The sequence below is a fragment of the Diospyros lotus genome, chromosome 4 (genome assembly GCF_014633365.1).
Source record: "Diospyros lotus cultivar Yz01 chromosome 4, ASM1463336v1, whole genome shotgun sequence".
Classification (NCBI taxonomy): domain Eukaryota; kingdom Viridiplantae; phylum Streptophyta; class Magnoliopsida; order Ericales; family Ebenaceae; genus Diospyros; species Diospyros lotus.
In genome coordinates, this window is record NC_068341.1 from 17,033,098 (window position 1) to 17,054,679 (window position 21,582).

Consider the following 21,582-nt stretch of genomic DNA (forward strand, 5'->3'; position numbering starts at 1 on the left):
AATATATATTTTTAATAATATATTAACATTAAATATTTATAATTTATTAAATAATCAAATTTATTAAATAAAATATCATTAAAAAATTATTTTCAAAATTTCTTAGAGAACGCATTTTCTCATTTTCTGTTTTGAAAAATAGTTTTTCAAAATGACAAAGAGAATGTGTTTTCAATTTTTTAAAAATTGACTACCAAAACAAAAAACTGAAAATGAATTCAAAAGTTAAAACTAAAATTTGAAAAGCAAAGAGAACACAAGCTAAATTTCTAAGTTTTTCTTCAATTGGATTCTCCTTTATCCCACCGTGACCGCTATCTATAATTCTTTATTTATTTTAACAATGAAGAAAGAATGGATTATTCAAAAATTTAGAAAAAATTTAACAACCATTAGTTAATGATTTACAACCACGAAATTCAATCAAGCAAGAGAGGTACGTGTCTTTCTTAAGAACACATAAATCGTCAATGTGTCTTTGTCGAACTTTAGTAGTAATGTTGTGTGAAATTGATTGAAAGTATGTAGATATATATTATGCAAATTCAAATACTTACATATTAGGCAAAAGAAATACTTAGCTATGGAGAAACACAACAAAACTCGAGCATTGGAAACAAAAAAGGCTAGAAAAAATTATTGAAGCAAATATGTATTCATATATTTTGCATATTTTTATCAATAGAATTACATGACTATAGATATAGAAAAGCGAAAAAATGAGAATATTTCTGACTTTGAGATGATTGTTCTTACAAGATTTCTTGTACTCGTGCTCTCAATTACGTAAGAAAAAATAAATCGCAAGTTAAATCTTTGGCTCTTGCGTAAAAGAAAAATCGTACTCACGATTCATGAAATTACACCAGTATATCACTTATTTTTTTGCTATCTGACCTATACTTAAAAAAAAAAAATAATTATTATTATTCCGAACTATACTGGAATAATTCAGACTTTTGTGAGGCTATGAGAGGGTGAGAGCCTAAAATGAGAATACTTTAAAATATTAGCAAAATTTTGATGTTAGTAGCACAGATAACTCATTTATCTTAGTTGAGATTGAATTTGATATTTTATTTATTAACTAGTTCATAATGGAATCAGTAAGTATAAAATAGACCCAATTCAAGAACATTTAGGATTTTTAAAGATGACATGGTTTTGAATAATTTTGTAAGAATAATATTAGGAGTCATGATTGATTATGGTGTCATTAGTTATGTGACGCCTCCTCGTTAAAAAAGATTAAGGAGACCTTATCTTATTTGCCTAATATCTCTTTTAATAAAAATACGATGTATGACTAATGACACTGTTATCGATTATGACTCTTAAGATTACTCATTCGATAATGCATTTAAGCTGTGAACTAACTTAATGGATTGATTAGAAAAAGAATAGATCAAGATACATTTCAATTCTCTGTCTATTATTTCAACAAATTATAATGCTTAAAGTCATGTTAAGTATGGACTCTCAAGAAGGGTAAATCACCCATTATCGTGACAAAAAGAATAAAAAAAAAGGAAGAAGAAGAAGAAGAGAATTTGATGCCAATATATACCTAGTAACAAGGAAAGAAAAAGCAAGGGAAAAAGAAAGTGAAATGAATCAAATGAATGGGTCTGGAAACTGTTGAGATGCATTACTTGCAGCTGCTTAATTAGAAGTGAGCTGAGCTTGTTCTTCGCAGCTGATATCTGGGCAATGGCAATGGGGTCGAATGCGGAGAAGACAAAAGCATGTTCATGTCCTGCAAACAACACAAACATGTTAATTACATCCTTATATATATGGGGTTTTTATCTCATTTTGTTTTGATTTACTCCTAGTTATTTAGAGATTAGATAGGTTTATATTTGATTTAGAGATTGAAGAATATGATCTCTCTCTCTCTCTCTCTCTCTCTCTCTTGTCAGTGTCTGTCTCTTCTTCTTGGCTTCTTCTCTTCTCTAGCTTTTACTTCTTCTTAATGTCTTCTCTTCCTGTCTTACTTTCTGTAATTTGGTGTTACTGTCCCACTCCCACGTCAAATTTGGTATTGGCTGTGGATTCTGGTTATAGAAAAAGTATATTTTTTTGGGGGGGCTAAATTGAATAAAGTAGATATTTTTACAAGAGAGAAAATGATACCTTTCTCTTAAGGAGACAGCAAATTGTTTCCTTCAACTGAGACGCCTTAAACTCCAGTTTGTTGGTGTAAGCCTACAACCCATCAAAATAGACACACAAAATCATGCTTCATGCACAGTTGGATCATAATTTCTTTATTTTTTACTTTATATTTTATTGTTTTAAAATTAAAAATATGGGTGATGTTAAAAGTATCACCATGACTTATATTTCCTGACAAAAAATAAATGTTAAAAACAAAAAAAATCCAGAGTGAAGATTGAAACCTGCTTCCTTGCCCTGGACCTGGCGGCGGACTCTCTGTTCTTGATCATCCTCTTTTGCCGCCTCTCAATCGTCTTCTCCATCATCTCATCCTTAATCCACCGCTGTATCTCATTACCCACCGGCACCGGCAATCCCAGCTGGGTCTCGGCCAGGTCAGCCTTCACTCCGGCAGTTTCAAATTCCGGGAAAATTGGAAAATTGGACCCCGCCGTTTGATGCTGAAAAACCTGCGCCGGAAACTTGAACCAGTCCGGCTGCTGCTGTGGTACCACCACCATCGGATCAATTTCCATCAACGGCTGAGGATTCACTAGAAAATCCCCAAGACCACCCAGATATTGGTGCAGGGGTTTGATGTCATCGGCCGCCGGAAAATCCAGAGTTTTTCTGCTGAAGTTTTCGAGAAAGATTGAGCCCGACGAAGACGAACAAGAAGAAGAAGAAGACAGGGTTTGATTGGATTTTCCTTCTTGATCGGCGGAGATCACAGTCTTGGCTAAGTCATCGAAGTGAACATCATTTGGAGGCAAAATGGGGAAATTGGCCCTGTAACAACCCATTAAGGAAAACGGGAATTTTCTGGGATTTGGTTAAATTTTCCCGGAAAAACAGAGCATGGCATCTGTGAAAAGAGCAGCAAGCTGTGAATTGAATAGCAGAAAGAAGAGTAGGAGACATTGCTTTAAAGACGGCTTGCTTCGAATATATTATGTCATATCCAAAGCCTTAATCGGGAAGTAAATCAATATGTTTGAAGAAGAAGAAGAAAGAGGAGAAAATGAAAATGAAATTAAGCCGCCAGAAAGATAGAAGAACCCGTTAGAGAGAGAGAGGGAGAGAGTTCACATCTCAACAGCCATAACTAAATTGGATGCTATATTGGCGGGGTTCAGAGAACAGCCAGTTCTATTCCCATGCAGAATGTAGTGACGAGCAAACCTTCCTAGACACAAAAATGATAGATTTGATTTTCTTAATTGTGGGTTACTTTTGCAAATTTTTAATATATATATATATATTTTACAAATCAAATTCAAAAAGATAATTAAGAGATATATTCGTACTGTTGATAGTTATCAAGAGATGCGTCCTTGTAGTTGTTGATAACAATCATCAGGTTGTTTTAATTATTCAGGATAATCAGTGGATAATTACATTACATATCGATAATCGAGCCATGCATGGTTAATTACCCAATAATTCTATGCCTCTACTCATATCCCATAAGCTTCATCACTTTGTTTCGGTGATCGTTACAGGATTTTTCTTTTTCTAAATAGAAAGAAACCAATCCTGCAGCTAAAATTAAAATAAAATTATACTTATAATTGGTGTTGTAAAAATAAAATTTTTAACTTTTATTCTTTATATAATATGTATATTTATCGTTTTAATCTTCTCTAACCCCAAATCCCACGGAATCCTTTGCCCATCAAATCTTTTCATCCACAGAAGGAACCCTTTTTTCTCCAAGTTTCAGTACTGAGAAAAAGTTGATCTTCTCGAGTTTATGCATTTCTCCATCATTTACAAGAGGTTACTCTGTTCTCCAATCTCTGTCGCTTAGAACAGGTTTGGTAATTTACTTCTTCATATGATCAATTGAGGAATTGCTTCTAGACATTTTGTGCTTGGGATGGTGGGTTTGGGATTTCATTTAATTTTGCTGTTGGATTTGTGGGCGAAACCCTGCAATTTCACCGTTTTCTACCACTACAATCATTGAGAATTTTAATTTTGTTTTATGTATGAGTTGAAGAAGAATCACGTTTCAAGTTGTTTGTTTGTGCTCTAGCGGATAGGGATTTGGCTTTAATAAAAATTTAAAGATGAAAGATAACGAGAATTTGCATGGGTACTCTGCTAGATTTTTAGAGTTGGTTTAATCAAAGGGAAACCCTAGGAGAAAGCAGAAGTGACCAGAGAATAGTGGAGAAGATTTTGATTAGTTTATGGAAGAAATTTGATCCTATAGTAGAAGCGTAAGACAAAGGACAATTTTCTTCATATGGACAACATCGTTAATACAAGACTGAAGATGGGAAATGGAGATGAAGCAGAAGCAAAAGGAATGGCGGAATATTTCAGTTCAAAGCAAGCATGGAACCGGATTAGATTTATTAGGGACAGGTTTTGGAGAATTGGTATTCGCTCAATTTCCAAAGACAATTGCTGCCCAGTCAATGGCAAAGGAGATATAAAACAGGTTGTTGTAAAGATAAAAATGGAAGAAAACAGAAGCTTTCCATTCTGCTTGTACCATTCAATGGGATCTGCAATGCCATGAAGGCCTCCATCGATTGTTGAAGATTCATGGCTATGGCTTTGGAGATACGGGGGGCCATGTGAATTTTTGAATCTTAAGGTGCTGCAAAAGAAGGTATATAGGTTGTTTCTGAAGGATATGTTCTTGGAAAACATCAGACAACCCTTTTTGCAAAGGGTCAACTTGGAGAGCTGAAGAAAAGCTTGAGTTGCTGCATATGGACAAGCGTGATCCTACGCTGATGTTAAAGCTGAAGTCAACAATTGCAATATTCAAAGGGAGGCTGGAGAAAACAAGAAAAAGAAAGACAAATGAAGTAGCCAGCAGCCATGCCTTTTTTGATAAAAGGCAAAAGTAGCAGCCAAGCCTTTTGAATTTCAGGCTACTGCTTTTGACAATGGAGCGCTGAAATTGAATTGGAGCGGCACACGAAACGCGTAAGGGAGGCATATAAATTGGCCTCCCAAACTCAATTGTTCTCAACTTCTGTATCCCATTTGTCTGAGAGAAATTTTCTGGGTGTAATTGGGTTGTGGTTTTGTGAGTGGAGAGTGTTTGTAAAAACAATGTGTATATTTTTCCAAATAGTGAAAATATTGCAGTAGCTTCGTGGACGTAGGGGATTTTCCTGAACCACATAAAATTCTCATGTCCTTTTATTATCTTGTCCTTATTATTACTTGTGTATCTCCTTCTTTCTCCCACCATTCCCAACAACTAGTATCAGAGCCTACATTTAGGTGTTTATATATTTACTTATCGTATGCTTTGTGGTTGCCACTATAAAAGTGGATCATCCACATCAGAAAATAAGTTAAATTATTAATCACTTTTTGATAGGTATTGGGAACTATTCACGTATATGGGATACTATTCACACATATGGTTACTGTTCACGTGAAATAGTGAGAGTTAATTTTTTTTTCTCAAAAGTAGTTCGTGATAGGAGCAATGGCATCTGAGAAAGATTCATACAAGATTGAGAAGTTCGATGGTTCGAATTTTAGATTTTGGAAGATGCAAATGGAAGATTATCTGTACCAGAAAGACTTGTACTTGCCACTGGACATGAAGCTGCAGAACATGAAAGACGAGGAATGGAAGGTGTTAGATCGCAAAGCCTTAGGGGCAATTCGTCTTAGTTTGATGAGATCTGTTGCCTTCAATGTCAAAGATCAGGATACAATTGCAGGACTCATAAAAGCTCTCTTCAATATGTACGAGCAGCCTTCTGCAGCCCAAAAGGTATTTTTGATTAAGAAGTTGTTTAATTTAAAGATGCCAGAAAAAGGTAATTTCAGAGAACATTTGAACTCTTTTAATGAAACCAATGATCAACTAAAGTCAGTAGAAATTACTTTTACCGATGAAGTTGAAGCTGGTGCTATTCTTGGTACGATGCCTGAAAGTTGGCAGTCTACCATACAGTCGATCACTGCTTCTTTTGAAAAAAATAAAATGGTATTCTCAAAAGTAGTAGACATGATCATGACAGAGGAAATCAGAAGGAAGAAGGTCCCTAAACTTCGGCATCAACATTGAATGTGGAGAGCAGAGGCAAAAACAGATTCAAAGGCAATCAGCGTGGCATATCTAAGTTAAGGAATGGAAGATCAAAATCTAGAAGCCGCTAATTCAACAAAGGTAAAAATAATGTTGAATGTTGGAACTGTGAAAAAATGGGACACTTTAAATTTGAATGCAAAGGTTCAAAGAAAGAAAACGACGAACAAGCCAATTCAAATGTCATGTCAAATGATTCAGATGATGCTCTCATATGTTCTATGGAGAGCGAGACGGAATCTTGGGTGCTAGATTCACGGGCTTCATTCCATGCTACCTCAAACAAGGAAGTGTTTGAGAACTATGTCTCAGGAAATCTGGGAAAGGTGTATCTCGGTGATGATTTGGCATGTGACATCGTTGGTCAAGGAGCAATACGGATCAAACTAAATGGATCTGTATGGAAGTTGAAGAATAAGAAACATGTACCCAGTCTGAGGAAGAATCTAATTTCTGTTGGATAGTTGACAAAAGACGATTACGTAACAACTTTTGCAGGAGACACTTGAAAGATTTCGAAGAGCTATGACTATTGCGTGAGGTAAGAAAACCGGAACTCTTTACACAACTATGAATGGAAGTTGCTCTATTGCAATTGCAGAATGTAAAGAAGATTTGAATCTGTGGCACCAAAGGCTTGGCCACATGAGTGTAAAGGGGTTGAAAGTCATGCATTCGAAAGGGAAACTACTGGGATTGAAATAAGTGGATATTGATTTGTGTGAGAGCTGTATTTTCAGAAAGTAGAAACGGGTGAGTTTCAAGAAAGTAGGAAGAACTCCGAAAACATCAAAGCTTGAGTTAGTTCACACAAATGTTTGGGGTCTACAACAGTTTCATCAATCGGTTGTAAGTATTATTTTATTACTTTTATTGATGATCATTCTAGGAAAGTATGGGTATATTTTATCAAATATAAATCTAAGGTATTTTAAACATTTAAAAGATGGAAAGTGATGGTGGAGAATGAAATGGGTTTGAGGATTAAAAAACTGCTTTTTGACAACGGTGGAGAGTACGAAGACATCGAGTTTAAAAAGTTCTATTATGAGAGCGGGATCAAGCTTGAAAAGACTGTGATAGGCACACCACAACAGAATGGCATAGCAGAATGTATGAACAAAACATTGATTGAGAGAGCCAGAAGCTTGCATCTACATGCAGGGTTTCCCAAGCAGTTCTGGGCAGAGGCAGTCAACACGACAGCTTATTTACTCAAACACGAACCATCAATAGGCTTAGATTTCAAAATACCAGAAGAGGTTTGGACTAAAAAATAGGTTAGACTTTCACATTTTAAAGTATTTGGTTGTGTCTCTTACATGCATATTAGTGATAATTCTAGAAATAAACTTGATGCTAAATCACTTAAATGCACATTTATTGGTTTGGTGGATGAATTTGGTTATAGATATTGGGATAAACAAAATAAGAAAATCATTAGAAGCAGGGATGTATTTTTTAATGAAAAGGTCCTGTATAAAGATAGAGACACATTATAGTCCACTAGTCCAATGGATCCAGAACCTGGTTACTTTTAGCCCTATGATATCCCAAATATGTCACTGTTAAAACAGATCAAAATCCTCAATAGGAAGAAATTATGGGACAGGTTATTGAAGAGCCACAGGATCAAGTTCTTATGTTGAGGAGATCCAGTCGACCACATGTACCAAATAGAAAGTATTTGAGCTATTTGCTACTAACAGATGGAGGAGAACCTGAATGCTATAATGAAGCATGTCAGGTAAAAGATGCGAGCAAGTGGGAGCTTGCAATGGAAGATGAGATGGAGTCTCTTAAATCTAACCAGACTTGGGAGTTAGCAAAGCTACTAGCCAGCAAGAAAGATTTGTAGAAAAAATGGGTGTACCGAGTCAAAGAGGAGCATGATGGCTCCAAGAGATACAAAGCAAGATTGGTGGTTAAAGACTTCTAGTAGAAAGAAGGTATTGACTACACATACATCTTTTCTCCGGTCGTCAAACTAACTACCATTCAGTCAGTTTTGAGTATTGTAGTAGCAAAGGATCTACATCTAGAGTAGTTAGATGTGAAGACAATTTTTCTCCATGGTGATCTAGAAGAAAAGATATACATGCAGCAATAAGAGGGATTCACAGTAAAAGGCAATGAAGGTTAACTAAAGGTTTGTATGGTTTGAAACAAGCACCTCAATAGTGGTACAAGAAGTTTGATGGCTTCCTAAAATGCAATGCTGACGACTGTTGTTACTTCAAGAAGGTCAGTTCCAGCTTTATTATTTTGCTACTTTATGTTGATGATATGTTAGTAGTAGAAGCTGACAAAGATGAGATTAACAAGTTGAAGAAACAGTTATCCAGTGAATTTGAGATGAAGGTTTTGGGTCTAGCAAAACAAACACCTGGGATGAGGATTAATAGAGACAAGCATAAGGGTACCTTACAATTATCTTAGGTAGAGTATGTTCGTAAGGTCTTGCAGTTTGGTATGAGTAATACCAAAGGATCAGCGTCCAAAAACAGACGAAGAAAAGGAGTACATGGCTAAAGTTCCATATGCCTCAGCCATTGGAAGCTTGATGTATGCCATGGTTTGTACGAGACTAGATATTGCTCATGCAGTGGGAGCAGTGAGCAGATTCATGTTTAATCCAGGCAAACAACATTGTGAAACAGTTAAATGAATATTGAGATACCTGCGGGGTACTATCGAATGGTGTTTATGCTTTAGGAAAGGCGAGCTGAAATTGCAAGGTTATGTTGATGCTGACTTCACTGGAGAAGTAGGTCACAAAAGGAGCACTATAGGGTATGTGTTCACAATGGGGACTACAGTAGTTAGCTGGATTTCTCAATTGCAAAAGATTGTGTCTCTCTCTATAACTGAGGCAGAGTATGTAGTAGTGACAGAAGCAAGCAATGAGCTTATCTAGTTTCAAGGTTTGTTAGCAGAAATGGGTTTCAAACTAGAAATGAATGTGTTGTACAGTGACACTCAAAGTGCAATACACTTGGCCAAGAATTCAGTATTTCATTCAAGGACCAAGCATATAGGACTTCGTTATCATTTTATTCAATCATTAATGGAGGATGGAGTATTAACGCTTGTAAAGATACAAGGCAACAAAAACCCAGCTGACATGTTAACCTAGACAATCACTATTGAGAAATTAGAGTTGTGTACAGTTCTAATTGGTCTTTGAGGATAAAAAGATCAAAATGAGCTATTGCATTGATTGGGTGTGAAGATTAGTCTTCAAGTGAGAGATTGTTAAAGCTAAAGTCAACAATTGCAATATTCAAAGGGAGGCTGGAGAAAACAAGAAAAAGAAGACAAATGAAGCAGCCAGCAGCCATGCCTTTTTTGACAAAAGGCAAAAGCAGCAGCCAAGTCTTTTGAATTTCAGGACACTCCTTTTGACAATGGAGCGCCAAAATTGAATTGGAGCGGCGCACGCAACGTGTAAGGGAGGCCTATAAATTGGCCTCCCCAACTTAATTGTTCTCAACTTCTATATCCTATTTGTCTAAGAGAAATTTTCTGGGTGTAATTGGGTTATGGTTTTGTGAGTAGAGAGTGTTTGTAAAAACATTGTGTATATTTTCTCATATAGTGAAAATACTACAGTCTTCGTGGACGTAGGGGATTTTCCTGAACCACATAAAATTCTCGTGTCCTTCTCTTATTATTCCGTCCATATTATTACTTGCGTATCTTCTTCTTTCTCCCACCATTCCCAGCAGCAGACTCTTTCTTATGCATGAGATAGGCATTTCATTTTATGGTTGATGATTATACAAACATAATTTGGGTATACTTTATGAGACCAAACCTGAAGTCTAGTTTTCTTTTTAACTTGAAGTGTGTTCTATTTTTAAGAAACGTGAACGTCTTGCTGAAAACAAAGTGTTGGTCAATAAAAGTTTTAAGAAGTGAGAGGGGAAAGAGGAGTATAATTCAAGTGACGCTGAAGAGTTCTGCGTAGCGTGGGGAGACAACTTACCATTGGCTATACTCAACAAAATGGGGCATCAGAGAGGAAGCATCAAACTGTGATGGAGATAGCAAAATCCATGTCACACAAGAGGAGTTACCCTAAACCTTTTAGGTCGCTAAAGATGCAGTTTTTGATGAAAAGGCAAGATGGAATTGATATGAGAGCAAGGTACAGAAACATAACATTTTTATTGATGACATTCAAAAGGGGCAGACTTATTCAGACAACTTAGCAGGTGTATCAGAAAATGAGTTGACTCAAATAGCATACTCATCAGATTCATCCTGACCTAGCTCAACTCCTATAAGAATAAAGAGATTGAGTGATGTCTATGCAAAATCCAACTTTGGTCCAATAGATTCCTGAGAATTTTGAAGAAGCAAATTGAGGAAGAAACTTGGAGGAAAGCAATGGAAGAAGGAATTGTAATGATTTAAGAGAGCAAAACATGGGAGCTTGTGGAAAGACCAAAAGATAAAAGCAAGTGGTGTAAAGTGGATTTTCAAGGTGAAGCTCAAAGCTTAACCCAGATGGTTCTGTCCTATGAAACAAAGCATCATTGGTTTTAAAGGGTATTCACAATAGCCTGACATTGGCTACAATGAAACCTTAGCTGCAGTTGCAAGGCTGGATGTCATTAGAGCTTTGATTGAGTAAAGGATCAAGCGTAAACTCTGTATTTATAAGCTAAGTAATAACCTCAATTTTTACAAGATTAGTTGGAAACTCCACTTTTCAAGGCTCAACAATAATCTTAGTTTTTTTAGGCTAAACTAAAACCTCCGATTTTAACAAGCTAAGCAATAACCTTTGCTTTTAGACAAAGCAACAACCTTACATACTTTTTACGGGATGAGGCATAACCCTTACAACCACTTGTTAGAATAAGATGGTTACAAAATAAGCTTATAACAAGATATCCCTCAGAATGATAAGAAACAAAGCTCACAAGGGTTAATACAAGAGAAGTGAAAGAAATAGGAATCAAAGCACTCCAATCTCTTTGACATGTTCTAGATTTAGAAAGTCTTCATGAAGCACAACCAGGTTTTGACTTGAGTTGATAAAGGTACATGATTGTGGGAAGCAAACACTCAAGAGGCCATATGTGTAATTTTGGCTGAGGCAACAATAAAACAGTTGGGTTGGAATCAGCCACTTGTTCTTGTGTAGCACTTGGCCTTAAATAGAAGCTTCGAGACTCAATTTCTTCACCTGTTATCTGCACACTCAAAGACTTCTTTGATTTGACTGATAACAGTCAAATTAGTGAAACAAATATGCATATATTAAGGATAAAACATTATGCACAAGATATATAAGCATATTTTTCTTTCTATCATATGAGAATATAATTAGACCACATTAAAATAAAGAAAGAAAACTTAAACGATCGAAACTATCCTTTGTAATCACTCTATGTAATGGCTAGTTAACGGCTATATTTTTCAAATTTGTTACACAGATACTAGAGTGGGAAATAGAGATAATTGATTGGTTTTAGCACAAACTCGAGTTGACATAATAGTCAACTGATTTAGCATAGGCTTCACTAGATTGAATGGATACTCTGTCGATTACTTAATAGACTATAGAGATCAACTCTCTCTCCATGCTAATTCACTCGACTGGGTTATACTACATATTCGATTGGATGAATAACACTACTCGAACACCTGATAGCTTACAATTGATTTTCAGATAAGCTTTGAAAATAGCACTTGATTAAACAATTTTGGGTATTCGATTTGTCATGTTATCACTCGAGTATATAGTTCCTAGTAGTTGATTTGAAAACAAGATGCAAAAAGCTACTCTCTGTTCTATTCAAAGTATTCGTTTGGAAACCTAACCTACTAGATTGCCATCTTAGTTCAAAGACTTTATATCTTATAACCAATCTATCACTCGATTTTGATGGAGTTTTAAATCGATTTGAGATATAAGCATAAAAGCTTGATATTTTAACACGTTGTCTCCAATCGATTGGTGAATAAGATTCACTCGATTTTTTGTTGAAATACACGAAAACTTTTTGAACACTCGATCAATTGGATGATTCACATAGCCATTTAAGATTAATAAGCTAATACTCAATTTTAGCCTTACCAAGTTTGTTTGAATACTTGATTTGAGTTAGACCATATGATTTCTACTCGATATCTAACATAAGTTCACTTCAATGGTGGTTTGAAAGATGGTTAAAACAATCTTTCGCATTGCATTCACTCAAATACTTATGAAGTTTCTACTCGAGTAGAGGTGAATTCTCTTGAGTTATGCATGGAAAGTTCACTCGATTATTTGAAACATAATTACTTAAAGTTTTACATTTTATTATCCACATTATCATCAAAACATCATTATATATATGAGCCTTAATATTTCTCCCCGTTTTTTTCATAATTACAAAGGATTGAGGGTTTTTCCCCCTTAATGATTTCTTCCTTTCGATATTACTCCCCTTAATGATTATACTTGATATTCTCCCCTTTTATATTTGGAATATTATATTCTCCCCCTATTTGATATATTTAATATGGAATGGGGATACCATTGGAGATTAAGAGAGATATTATGAAAATGTTTTACAGATAACACTTGGATTTGAGATATATATTTTGTAGATATTTTCTCCCCCTGTAAACAAGGATATATGCTGCCCTACAATAGATGTCTATTTGACTATAGGATCTATGAGAGTATAGTACAAGAAAACTACAATAGAGATATGAGGAAAAATAGGAATATCATTGATCATAGATTTGTAATACATGAATTCAGGACAAATCTATAATTTTCGTTTCTTTCTTCTCTCATAGACTAAAAGCTTAGATGAATGAAGTCTTCTCAGTTTAGCTAGAGTAGTTTTGAGAAGAGTCCCATGAACTCGAACAGCTGCTAGATTTGCTCCTTCTTGATCCTTATAGGCTGTAGTCTTCTTATAGCTAAACTTCTGAGGGACTGTCTTGAACCATCTTGGTCTTGATGAGAGATTATTCTTGCATATGTATTGAGAATGACCTGATTTGAATTTCCTTGAGCTGAAGTATGATTTGAATTTCCTACTGATGAGTTATTTGCTGGAGCAACTTCTGCTTCTTTTTCTTTCTCATCAGTCCTGGGAGGCATTTGCCAGGTGCCATCTACGCACTTAGTTTTAATTCGTTTGAGCTTACGTTCGGAACAGGTGTGAAAAAGGAAGAATGATAAATAGTTCTTTCATCTTGAAGAGAGCTTTGGGATTTGCTTGAGATGAGAGAGATGCTCATGTTATAAGGAAATTTTTTGGAGGATTTACCAAAAGCTGACTGATAAATCCTATCAAAGATGAAAATTGGAAGATTGAAAAGAACTTTGAATATTGCACACCGCATGAGAATCAAGTCATTTGATGTGACTACATGATAAGAACTACTTCTGATGTTGACAGATGTAGCTATGAAGTGATAAAGAACCCTATACTTGGGATTTAGAATTTCTTGAGTAGAAGGATGCTTTGAAGGTAGGAATACTTCAGATTTTCGAGTTAGGAATTGTCACAGCCCTAGGGTGTTTGTGAGGGCAGTATTGTAATTGGATGTAATTTGTTCTATTTTTTCCCGCTTATTTCTGTTATTGACATTGTTACTTAGCAGTTATGGCAGTTAGGCTATCCGATGAAGGGCATTCTAGAAGAGTGTATGGATTGCTATAAATAAGCCATTTCGGAGGATGGGGATGTCATGAATGAGAATGATCTTTTCCCTCTCATTTCTATTACTCTCACTCTCCTTCTCTCTCTCTCTCCCTCCCTAATTCAAATCTTCCCCCCAAACCCCCTTGCATAATTCAAATTACCTTGCCAGGTCCTTGGGATCTGATAATTGGTATTAGAGCTAGGCGATCTCAGGCCTGTGAATTGAGATTGTAGAGAATTTGGTGATTGTTAACCGAATTTCAGAGCTTCTAGATATAAATTCGGAGGTGACGAATGGTGGAAGGAAGACAATCGAAGCAGTGGGAATCTCGTTTGGAGGCAATGGAGATTGGAATGCGAAAAAATCAGGAATAGATGGAAGATTGGTTGGAAACAATGGATATGGGCATTAGACAAACACAAGAAGAGGTGGGCTGTAATTGATTCGAAAATGCAGTGACTCAAGAAACGTTGTTGATATTGCAAAGAACGGTGACCAGACTTAGGGAAGAATTCTCAGGCCTAGGCCAACAACTATGTGCTACATTGAGCTGCTATCTCGGCAGCAGAACATAAGTCTGCAGGCGGATTTTCCCCAAGAGCTACCACAGCTCTGATCCTGTCGTCGGTTAGGGACAGGAATTGACCCACTGGTCCTCTGGAATCAGAGGAAAGGGTGGAGTTAGAGGGGGACATGGCAGTCAGGGGAAACAAATTAGTTCAGGTGAATTTTCCAATGCCAAAGATGGAGATCTCGACATTTGAAGGTGTTAAACTGCGCTAGTGGATCCAAAGATATGAGAGGTTCTTCTATCAATACTGAGTGGAGGAAGGGCTGAAGGTTAGTACTGCAGCCACATGCTTCAATGATGCGGTGGATGTATGGTTCCAAAGGTGGAGCAGGGGTAGAATTGAATTGAGCTGGCCGGAGTTCAATTCAGATTTCAGAGAAAAATTATTTAGGGTTAGGGTGTGCGCAAGGAGGAGTAACTGAGTGAGAGACAATCAAATATATTTGTTGGTTAGAGACGGAAGAAATTCCATCTCTATCGGCCTCCGACGCCGAAAATGCATTTCCAATCAGAAACGCGTTTTTGAAAGTTTAATTTATTACAAAATGCCCCCCCTCCCCTCTCGAAACGTTTCTAAAATTACTGAAACGGCCTGGGAAACATTTTTTTGCCATATTTAACATTTCCAAAACAGGAAACGTCTCAGAAACGCAGAAACGGCTTCTCCTAGCCATCTCCTAGCTGTTTTCGTGCATTAGAGTTACCAAGCTTGTTTGAACACTTGATTTGAGTTAGCTCAAATGATTTCTACTCAATATCTAATATAAGTTCACTCAAGTGGTGGTTTGAAAGATAGTTAAAATAATCTTTTGCATTGCATTCATTCGAATACTTATAAAGTTTCTACTCGAGTAGAGATGAATTCTCTTGAGTTATGCATAAAGGTCTCATTCGATTATTTGAAACATAATTAATTAAAGTTTTGCATTAAATATTTTATTATCCTCATCATCATCATCAAAACATCATTAAATATATGAACTCAACATAAATGACTCGGTATCTGCAGGAAATAACCAAAAAAAAAAAAAAAAAAGATTGAGAAGTTCAAAAGGAGAATAACAAAAAGATATGAAATGAGTGATATGGGATTGCTAGGACATTTTATAGCCATGGAGGTATATCAAGGTGATGATGGAGTGCTCATATGCCAAAAGAAGTACATGAAAAAGGTGCTGAAAAAATTTGGAATGTATGGATGCAATCCTACAGCAACATTGCAACACCACTCATTGTGGGGGAGAATTTGAAGAGAGATAGTGGTGGAAAAGAGGTGGATTTTACATTTTTCAGAAGTTTGGTTGGCAATCGTCGTTAGCTAACGGTTGCATGGTTGAATGCCGAGTTTGCTGCAAGCTTATTATTATATTCATGCATGGTCATAGCCGCTTTCATCTTGGTGAGCAAAGAGGTTGCTAAGGTATATCCAAGGCACCACTAACAATGGCTTGAGACAGTGGCTTCGTTGGATGTAAGGATGGTATATATGAAGAGTACTTCAGACTATTGATTCTCTCTTGGTTTTGTAGATTAGAAAAAAGAAAAGAAATAGGTTCAGACTTTTGCCCTTTCCTTTAGTAGTCTTTGTTTAATCAAGAATTTTCCAAGTCTGGCTGTTGTGCTGCATAAAAAACCAGTACTTTTGAGCGGGGTTTCATCACCCACTGGCTGTTGTTACGAAACAACACGTAACAAATTGAAGATTTGTGTGTTTTTAAGGAGGTTGGTTTGTTAATGGAGGGGGAGACATTGAAGTGGGCTATATATGAATATCAGAAAACCGGGAATGGAAACTAGCCCGGGTTGTGAGCCACACATGAGCATTGCTTTGAAGTCTAATAGCCAGTATGAATATTGTTTGATTGTAAACCAAATCAAAACCATGAAGTTGCTGATCCGTCAATTACACACATCTTTCCATGGGTCTGGAAGCGTCCTAAATCACTTCAAATCAATTGTTGAAAAATCCACCATTATTTTTTAGTCAGACATTGAGGATCAAATTACTAATGTTTTGGTCTGATGCTAAGATGGATGATCATAGCCTACAATTGCTGTGATGTTCTTTCTTTTCACACTACTTTCTGGGACCAACAAAGAATAATGTCAACCTTTTGGGGCATTTATTGGTCTAAATCATCATTAGTAAGCAGTGGTTTTTGTTATGTCTTTATTGTATGAAGAAACTGTTGACTCATTGGCATGATTATTTGAAACATTCTTGAAATGTCTGTCTGGGAGAGAGCTGAAGACAAATTTTACTGATCTGATTGAGATGTTGCAGTGTTGAAAGAACTTTGACTCATCACTTTTCTTTTTCCCTAGTATATTCACAGTTCAAAACTCGTACTTCAATTTTTGTTGTATTTACCCTCTGTTTACTAGCTGTTTATTCTCTATTTGTGTAACCCAGATGTGAAAGAAAGAACTGGTGCCACCTAGTTCCCTTACATAAAATTTTGATATTGTTTCTTTTTAGGGGATTAAAGGAGAATAAGAGAAAGAGAATCCATTTTGTCCTCACAGCCTCCTAATTTCTTTCTTTGTTGGGTAAGAGGAAGACGAGTCATTGTTATTTTATTTTTATATTATTGTTATGGTTTTGCTGTTGTTAAGAATTCATATTATTATCTTCAAAAAATTATTATGTTGATCGTGTCGGGTAATATAAGATTTGTTCAATGCGGGCAAAATCAGAGAGGAGGACGTGGGCCCCACCCCCTCCACAACCACCCCCCCCGGGGTACATGCTCGCGTCAGGCATCATTGCAATGTAAATGTTGCCCAACGCGAGCAATAGATCACCCCCCATTATCTTTGAGTGTGTATTGCCTAAATTTATTAGATATGCCTAGTGATTTACAAATTATTCATGTTAAGGTAGTTTTTGTTAAAATAAGAAAGATAAGGTTGTATTTTTTTTTTTTTTTTGTAAATATATATAAGGTTATATCAATATAAGATTTAAATATTTTTTGGATCAAGATATTAAATGATCAAGATAAGGTTGAAAAATATTTCAAGATTTTTATTAAACTGTTTATTTAATTTTTTTTAAAATGCACTAAAAGACATGCTATGTAAGGTTTAAAATATATTTATCTGGGAGGAAAAATAAATTTATTTAAAAAATTTTAAATAAGAAATTAAACAAACACTATCCAAGTAAACACTTTCTCTCTCTCACACACATAAATATATATATATATATATATATATTACGGTCAGGTCAATTGCACTCAAAAACCCTTTGTGGTTTTAAAAATACATTTTTTAGGTCTTTTTACCTTAAAAAAAATCTTGTAGTTTAATTTTTTCAACTTAAACATCATTTTTGTATCTTTAAAATGACTTCAAATGAAGGACAAATTGATGGCTTAATACATACAATAATCCCTTAATAATTAAAAAAAATATAACGTTTGATCATTGATGTGCAAAATATTAAGATTTAATATCTTAATTATTAAAAATTATTACTTTAAATTTTTACTGTCACTGAGAGTAAATGGAACTATTATTTATATCATGTAAAATATTATGTTAGTGAGACACATTATATTAAACTTAGTACATAAATATAACATTTGGTTCTTTAACAATTAAAAAATTTGACATTTGGTCTCTGATATGAAAAAAGATCGAATTTGATAAAAAAAAACTTAAATTTTATAAAAGGATTTAAAAATTTCATAAAAAAGATCTAAAATATTTTTTAAAAATCTAAATTCCATAAGACTTAAAATTTTATAAAAAAAGACCTAGAAATATTTTAAAAAACCTAAATTTTTCATAAAAGATCTAAAGATATTCAAACGATGATTTAAATTTTTATAAAAAAAACTTAAAAATATTAAAAAATGGACTAAATTTTATCATAAAAAGATCTGATGGAAACTCTGATAACAAGAATTCAAATGAAAAACAATAAAAATTTCATTGAATTCATAAATTGTATTCGCAAACTGTCAAATAAGGTTTTAAATAAGAAGTGACAAAATAAATTTTATCATTTTTTTTTGAATATTTTTAGGTTTTTATGAAATGTTTAGGTTTTTTTTTTATTTATTATTTTTAGGTATTTTTAAAAATATTTTAGGTCATTTTTATAAAATTTGTAGATTGTTTTTATATAAAATTTAGATTTTTTCATTATTTTATGTTGGAGACTGAGATTGAACTTAGAAGAAGCAAAAGAGCTAGAAAGCTACTTCATTTGGACCAGATTTCCTAACTTATATGGTAAAATATGAGATTTAAACTTTTAATGAGGTTATGGCGTCTTCTGATACTCCATATTGGAAGGAAATTATCAATAGTGAAATGGAGTTCATTATGCAGAATCATTTGTGGGTATTGGTCAACTTAACTTTGGGAAGTAAACTAATTGGGTGCAAATGAATATTTAAAAAAAAACTGAAGGCTGAGGGCACTATTTATAAATTCAAGGCCCAACTAGTAGTTAAAGGCCATTGCCAAAAAGAAGGGCAAGACTTATTTGATACTTATTCTCCAGTAATGAGAATCACATCCTTATGGATGTTGATCGTGATTGCAGCAATACATAATTTGGAAATCCATCAAATGGATGTGGAGATTGCATTTTTGAATGGAGATTTGGAGGAAGAAGTTTATATGGAACAGTCTGAAGAGTTTGTCGTAAATGGACATGAAAAGAAAGTGTGTAAACTCATAAAGTCTCTTTATGGACTGAAACAAGCACCAAAATAATGCCATGAGAAATTTAATCACACTATACTTACAAATGGCTTCAAGATAAATGAATGTTATAAGTATGTTTATGTTAAAATCATAAATTGCGAGTGTGTCATTGTGTGCTTGTACGTGAATAATATGTTGACAGGTAACCCAATATTGAAATAAGATTTGGTTAATATGTATTCTTCTGTTTATTCTTCGTTTTGTAAATCATATATTCTGAAAAATATAATATCTTAAAAATTAATTTTTTATTCTACTGTACATAATCAGTTTTAAATTTTCTAACACTATTATCCAAAATTAAAGCGTAAAGGCATACAAAGACATTTTTAAACCATAAGGATTTAAAAGTCTCTAGATAAGGTATCTGAACAAAAAATATAGTCTCTTTCTAAGGTAATATTTATTAATTAAGATATGGATTGAAAAAAATAAAATATAAAAAATATTTCAAATAAAAGTATATTTTATTATATTTGTTAAATTTATCTAATAACCCTTAAAAAAAATTATGTGACTATTTATCTTAAACCTAATAAAGAAAAAAAAATAACTTATATATTTTTCAATGTATTTTAAAAAAATTAACATATAATTTAATAAAAATTTTAAAATATTTTTTAATTTTATCTTCATCATTCTATATCTTAATTAAAAAAATATTTTAATTTTATCTAAATATAATTTTACCTTACTCAATTTTAAGAAACACTAGGAAGAAGATTACTAAAAAAATGATTAAACTTTCACTCAAAATTATCAGAACTTGCAGGGACCCACCTCACCTGAAGTAGGGCCCTTCAAAAGTTCTTTGACTGAGGTCATGTCAGGTTCAAGAGGGTAATCCTTGATTGGTTTTCAATTGAGGTTAGGGCGGGCGGGGGGATGATAATATGTACGTCCTCCGGCTCGCCCAACTGGGGGGCATATATATATATATGCCCCCCAGTTGGGAGGGACACCTAATGAAAGTGCAAGCCCGCCTCTGCTCTCAACTTTTCTTTTAGAGTTGAGTTGAAAGCATGATGATACCACAATAATATTAGAAAGCAAGCAAGCAAGCAATTTTAATGGCCCATTCATTCCTCCCCTTCTCCCCTCACCTGCCTGACCCATCCATCAGTACAAGGGGCTGCTGCTTGGTGAGACATTGAAAAGAATAATAAAATTGTTTTTTAATGATCAAAATTAAGAAAGTAGTTTTGCTGATGTAAAAATCTTTTCTTTGTTGTAAAGCATAAACACAACTTTAAAGCTGAAACAGAAACAAATATATATATATTTTTAGATAAAATTATTCCCAACTAACATTTAAAATTACAATCATTACACTTGTGAATAGTATTAACTATTTATTTAGTTAAACGCATTTTATTAATTACTACCCAACGTTTAAGGAAATATAACAAGTGTTCTTAATATTTAAAATTTTGTTATAATTTCTTCCCATTGTTAATTAATCCCAAATAAATATTCATAAATAGTTAAAATATTTTTTTATTTAATAAACTTTTCTCTCTTTCTCTCCACTCTTTCTTTAACAACCGAATTGCTATCATCATCGTCTCTACTATCTTCTCATATACTCTTCTTCTTTTTCTTCATTTTCACCCCATTCTTTTGCCATCCAATTGCCTCTATTCTTGCCACTACTTGTGTAACCATTACCGCTATGGTTTTTGCTATTGACCACTTCTATCTCATTTAGCGTGAAGTAAGTTTTCTTTTTCATCTTCTTTTTTCTCATCCCCTTTTGCTTCTTCTCTCTTTCATTTAGAGAGTTCAAAATGCCCAATATTTGGGTTCCATTCAAACACAGATATAGAAGTAGGGTTTGACAAATATTTTGCAAACTTATCTAAGTTTATGGTGTCAGTGGTAATAGAGCGAGGCTACATATTTCTCTTTTTCTTTCTTTTTTTTTTTTTTTATATATCTTTTCTCTCTTTCTCTCATCTCCAAACTTAAATTTGGTTCGAGATGAACATCTTAAACCCAATTTTAGGTGCATTGTTCATCTTAAATCCAAATTTAGGATTAAGATGCAATGAACTTATTTGGGTTCATTGAAAGGTAAATTGGTCATTTTACTCCTTTATTTAACAAAAAGAGATGTTATTGTTATTTTTTAAATTTAAGGGATGATTATTGTAACTACGTCAAATCTAGATATGATTATTGCAATTTTTCTAAATTTATATAACTTAATATGTTGCCTTCTAACCTAGTGGATGGTAGCACACTTACCATTCAGAATATTAGAAGCCATTGGAAGCCATTGGAAATGGTATCATGGGCTCCTCGATTTTAAGGCCATCTACTGTATAACTAAAATAACTACTCAATTAACCAAGGGCCACACTTATTTATGCTCTACTACTATAACTTTATAGGA

At 34.3% G+C, this 21,582-nt stretch overlaps 2 protein-coding genes across 3 annotated transcripts; one reads left to right on the top strand and one right to left on the bottom strand.

Moving 5' to 3' along the window:
• Positions 1 to 1,433: 1,433 nt before the first annotated feature.
• LOC127799902 (ABSCISIC ACID-INSENSITIVE 5-like protein 3) lies at positions 1,434 to 3,586 on the bottom strand. Its single transcript, XM_052334169.1, has 3 exons — positions 2,403 to 3,586; positions 2,137 to 2,208; positions 1,434 to 1,756 (listed from the first exon to the last, which is right to left on the bottom strand). The coding sequence occupies exons 1-3, from the start codon at positions 2,961 to 2,963 to the stop codon at positions 1,667 to 1,669; spliced, it is 723 nt and encodes a 240-aa protein (XP_052190129.1). The 5' UTR covers positions 2,964 to 3,586; the 3' UTR covers positions 1,434 to 1,666.
• A 235-nt stretch (positions 3,587 to 3,821) lies between these two features.
• Positions 3,822 to 17,138, top strand: LOC127799904 (retrovirus-related Pol polyprotein from transposon TNT 1-94). 2 transcript variants are annotated; one of them, XR_008022669.1, is made up of 2 exons: positions 3,822 to 5,914; positions 6,165 to 10,945. XR_008022669.1 is itself a non-coding variant. In XM_052334170.1 (2 exons), the coding sequence occupies exons 1-2, from the start codon at positions 5,621 to 5,623 to the stop codon at positions 16,960 to 16,962; spliced, it is 312 nt and encodes a 103-aa protein (XP_052190130.1). In that variant the 5' UTR covers positions 3,822 to 5,620; the 3' UTR covers positions 16,963 to 17,138. The 2 variants fall into 2 exon arrangements, 1 of the variants encoding a protein (XP_052190130.1); XM_052334170.1 differs by lacking the exon at positions 6,165 to 10,945 and adding an exon at positions 16,945 to 17,138.
• The last annotated feature ends 4,444 nt before the right edge of the window (positions 17,139 to 21,582 follow it).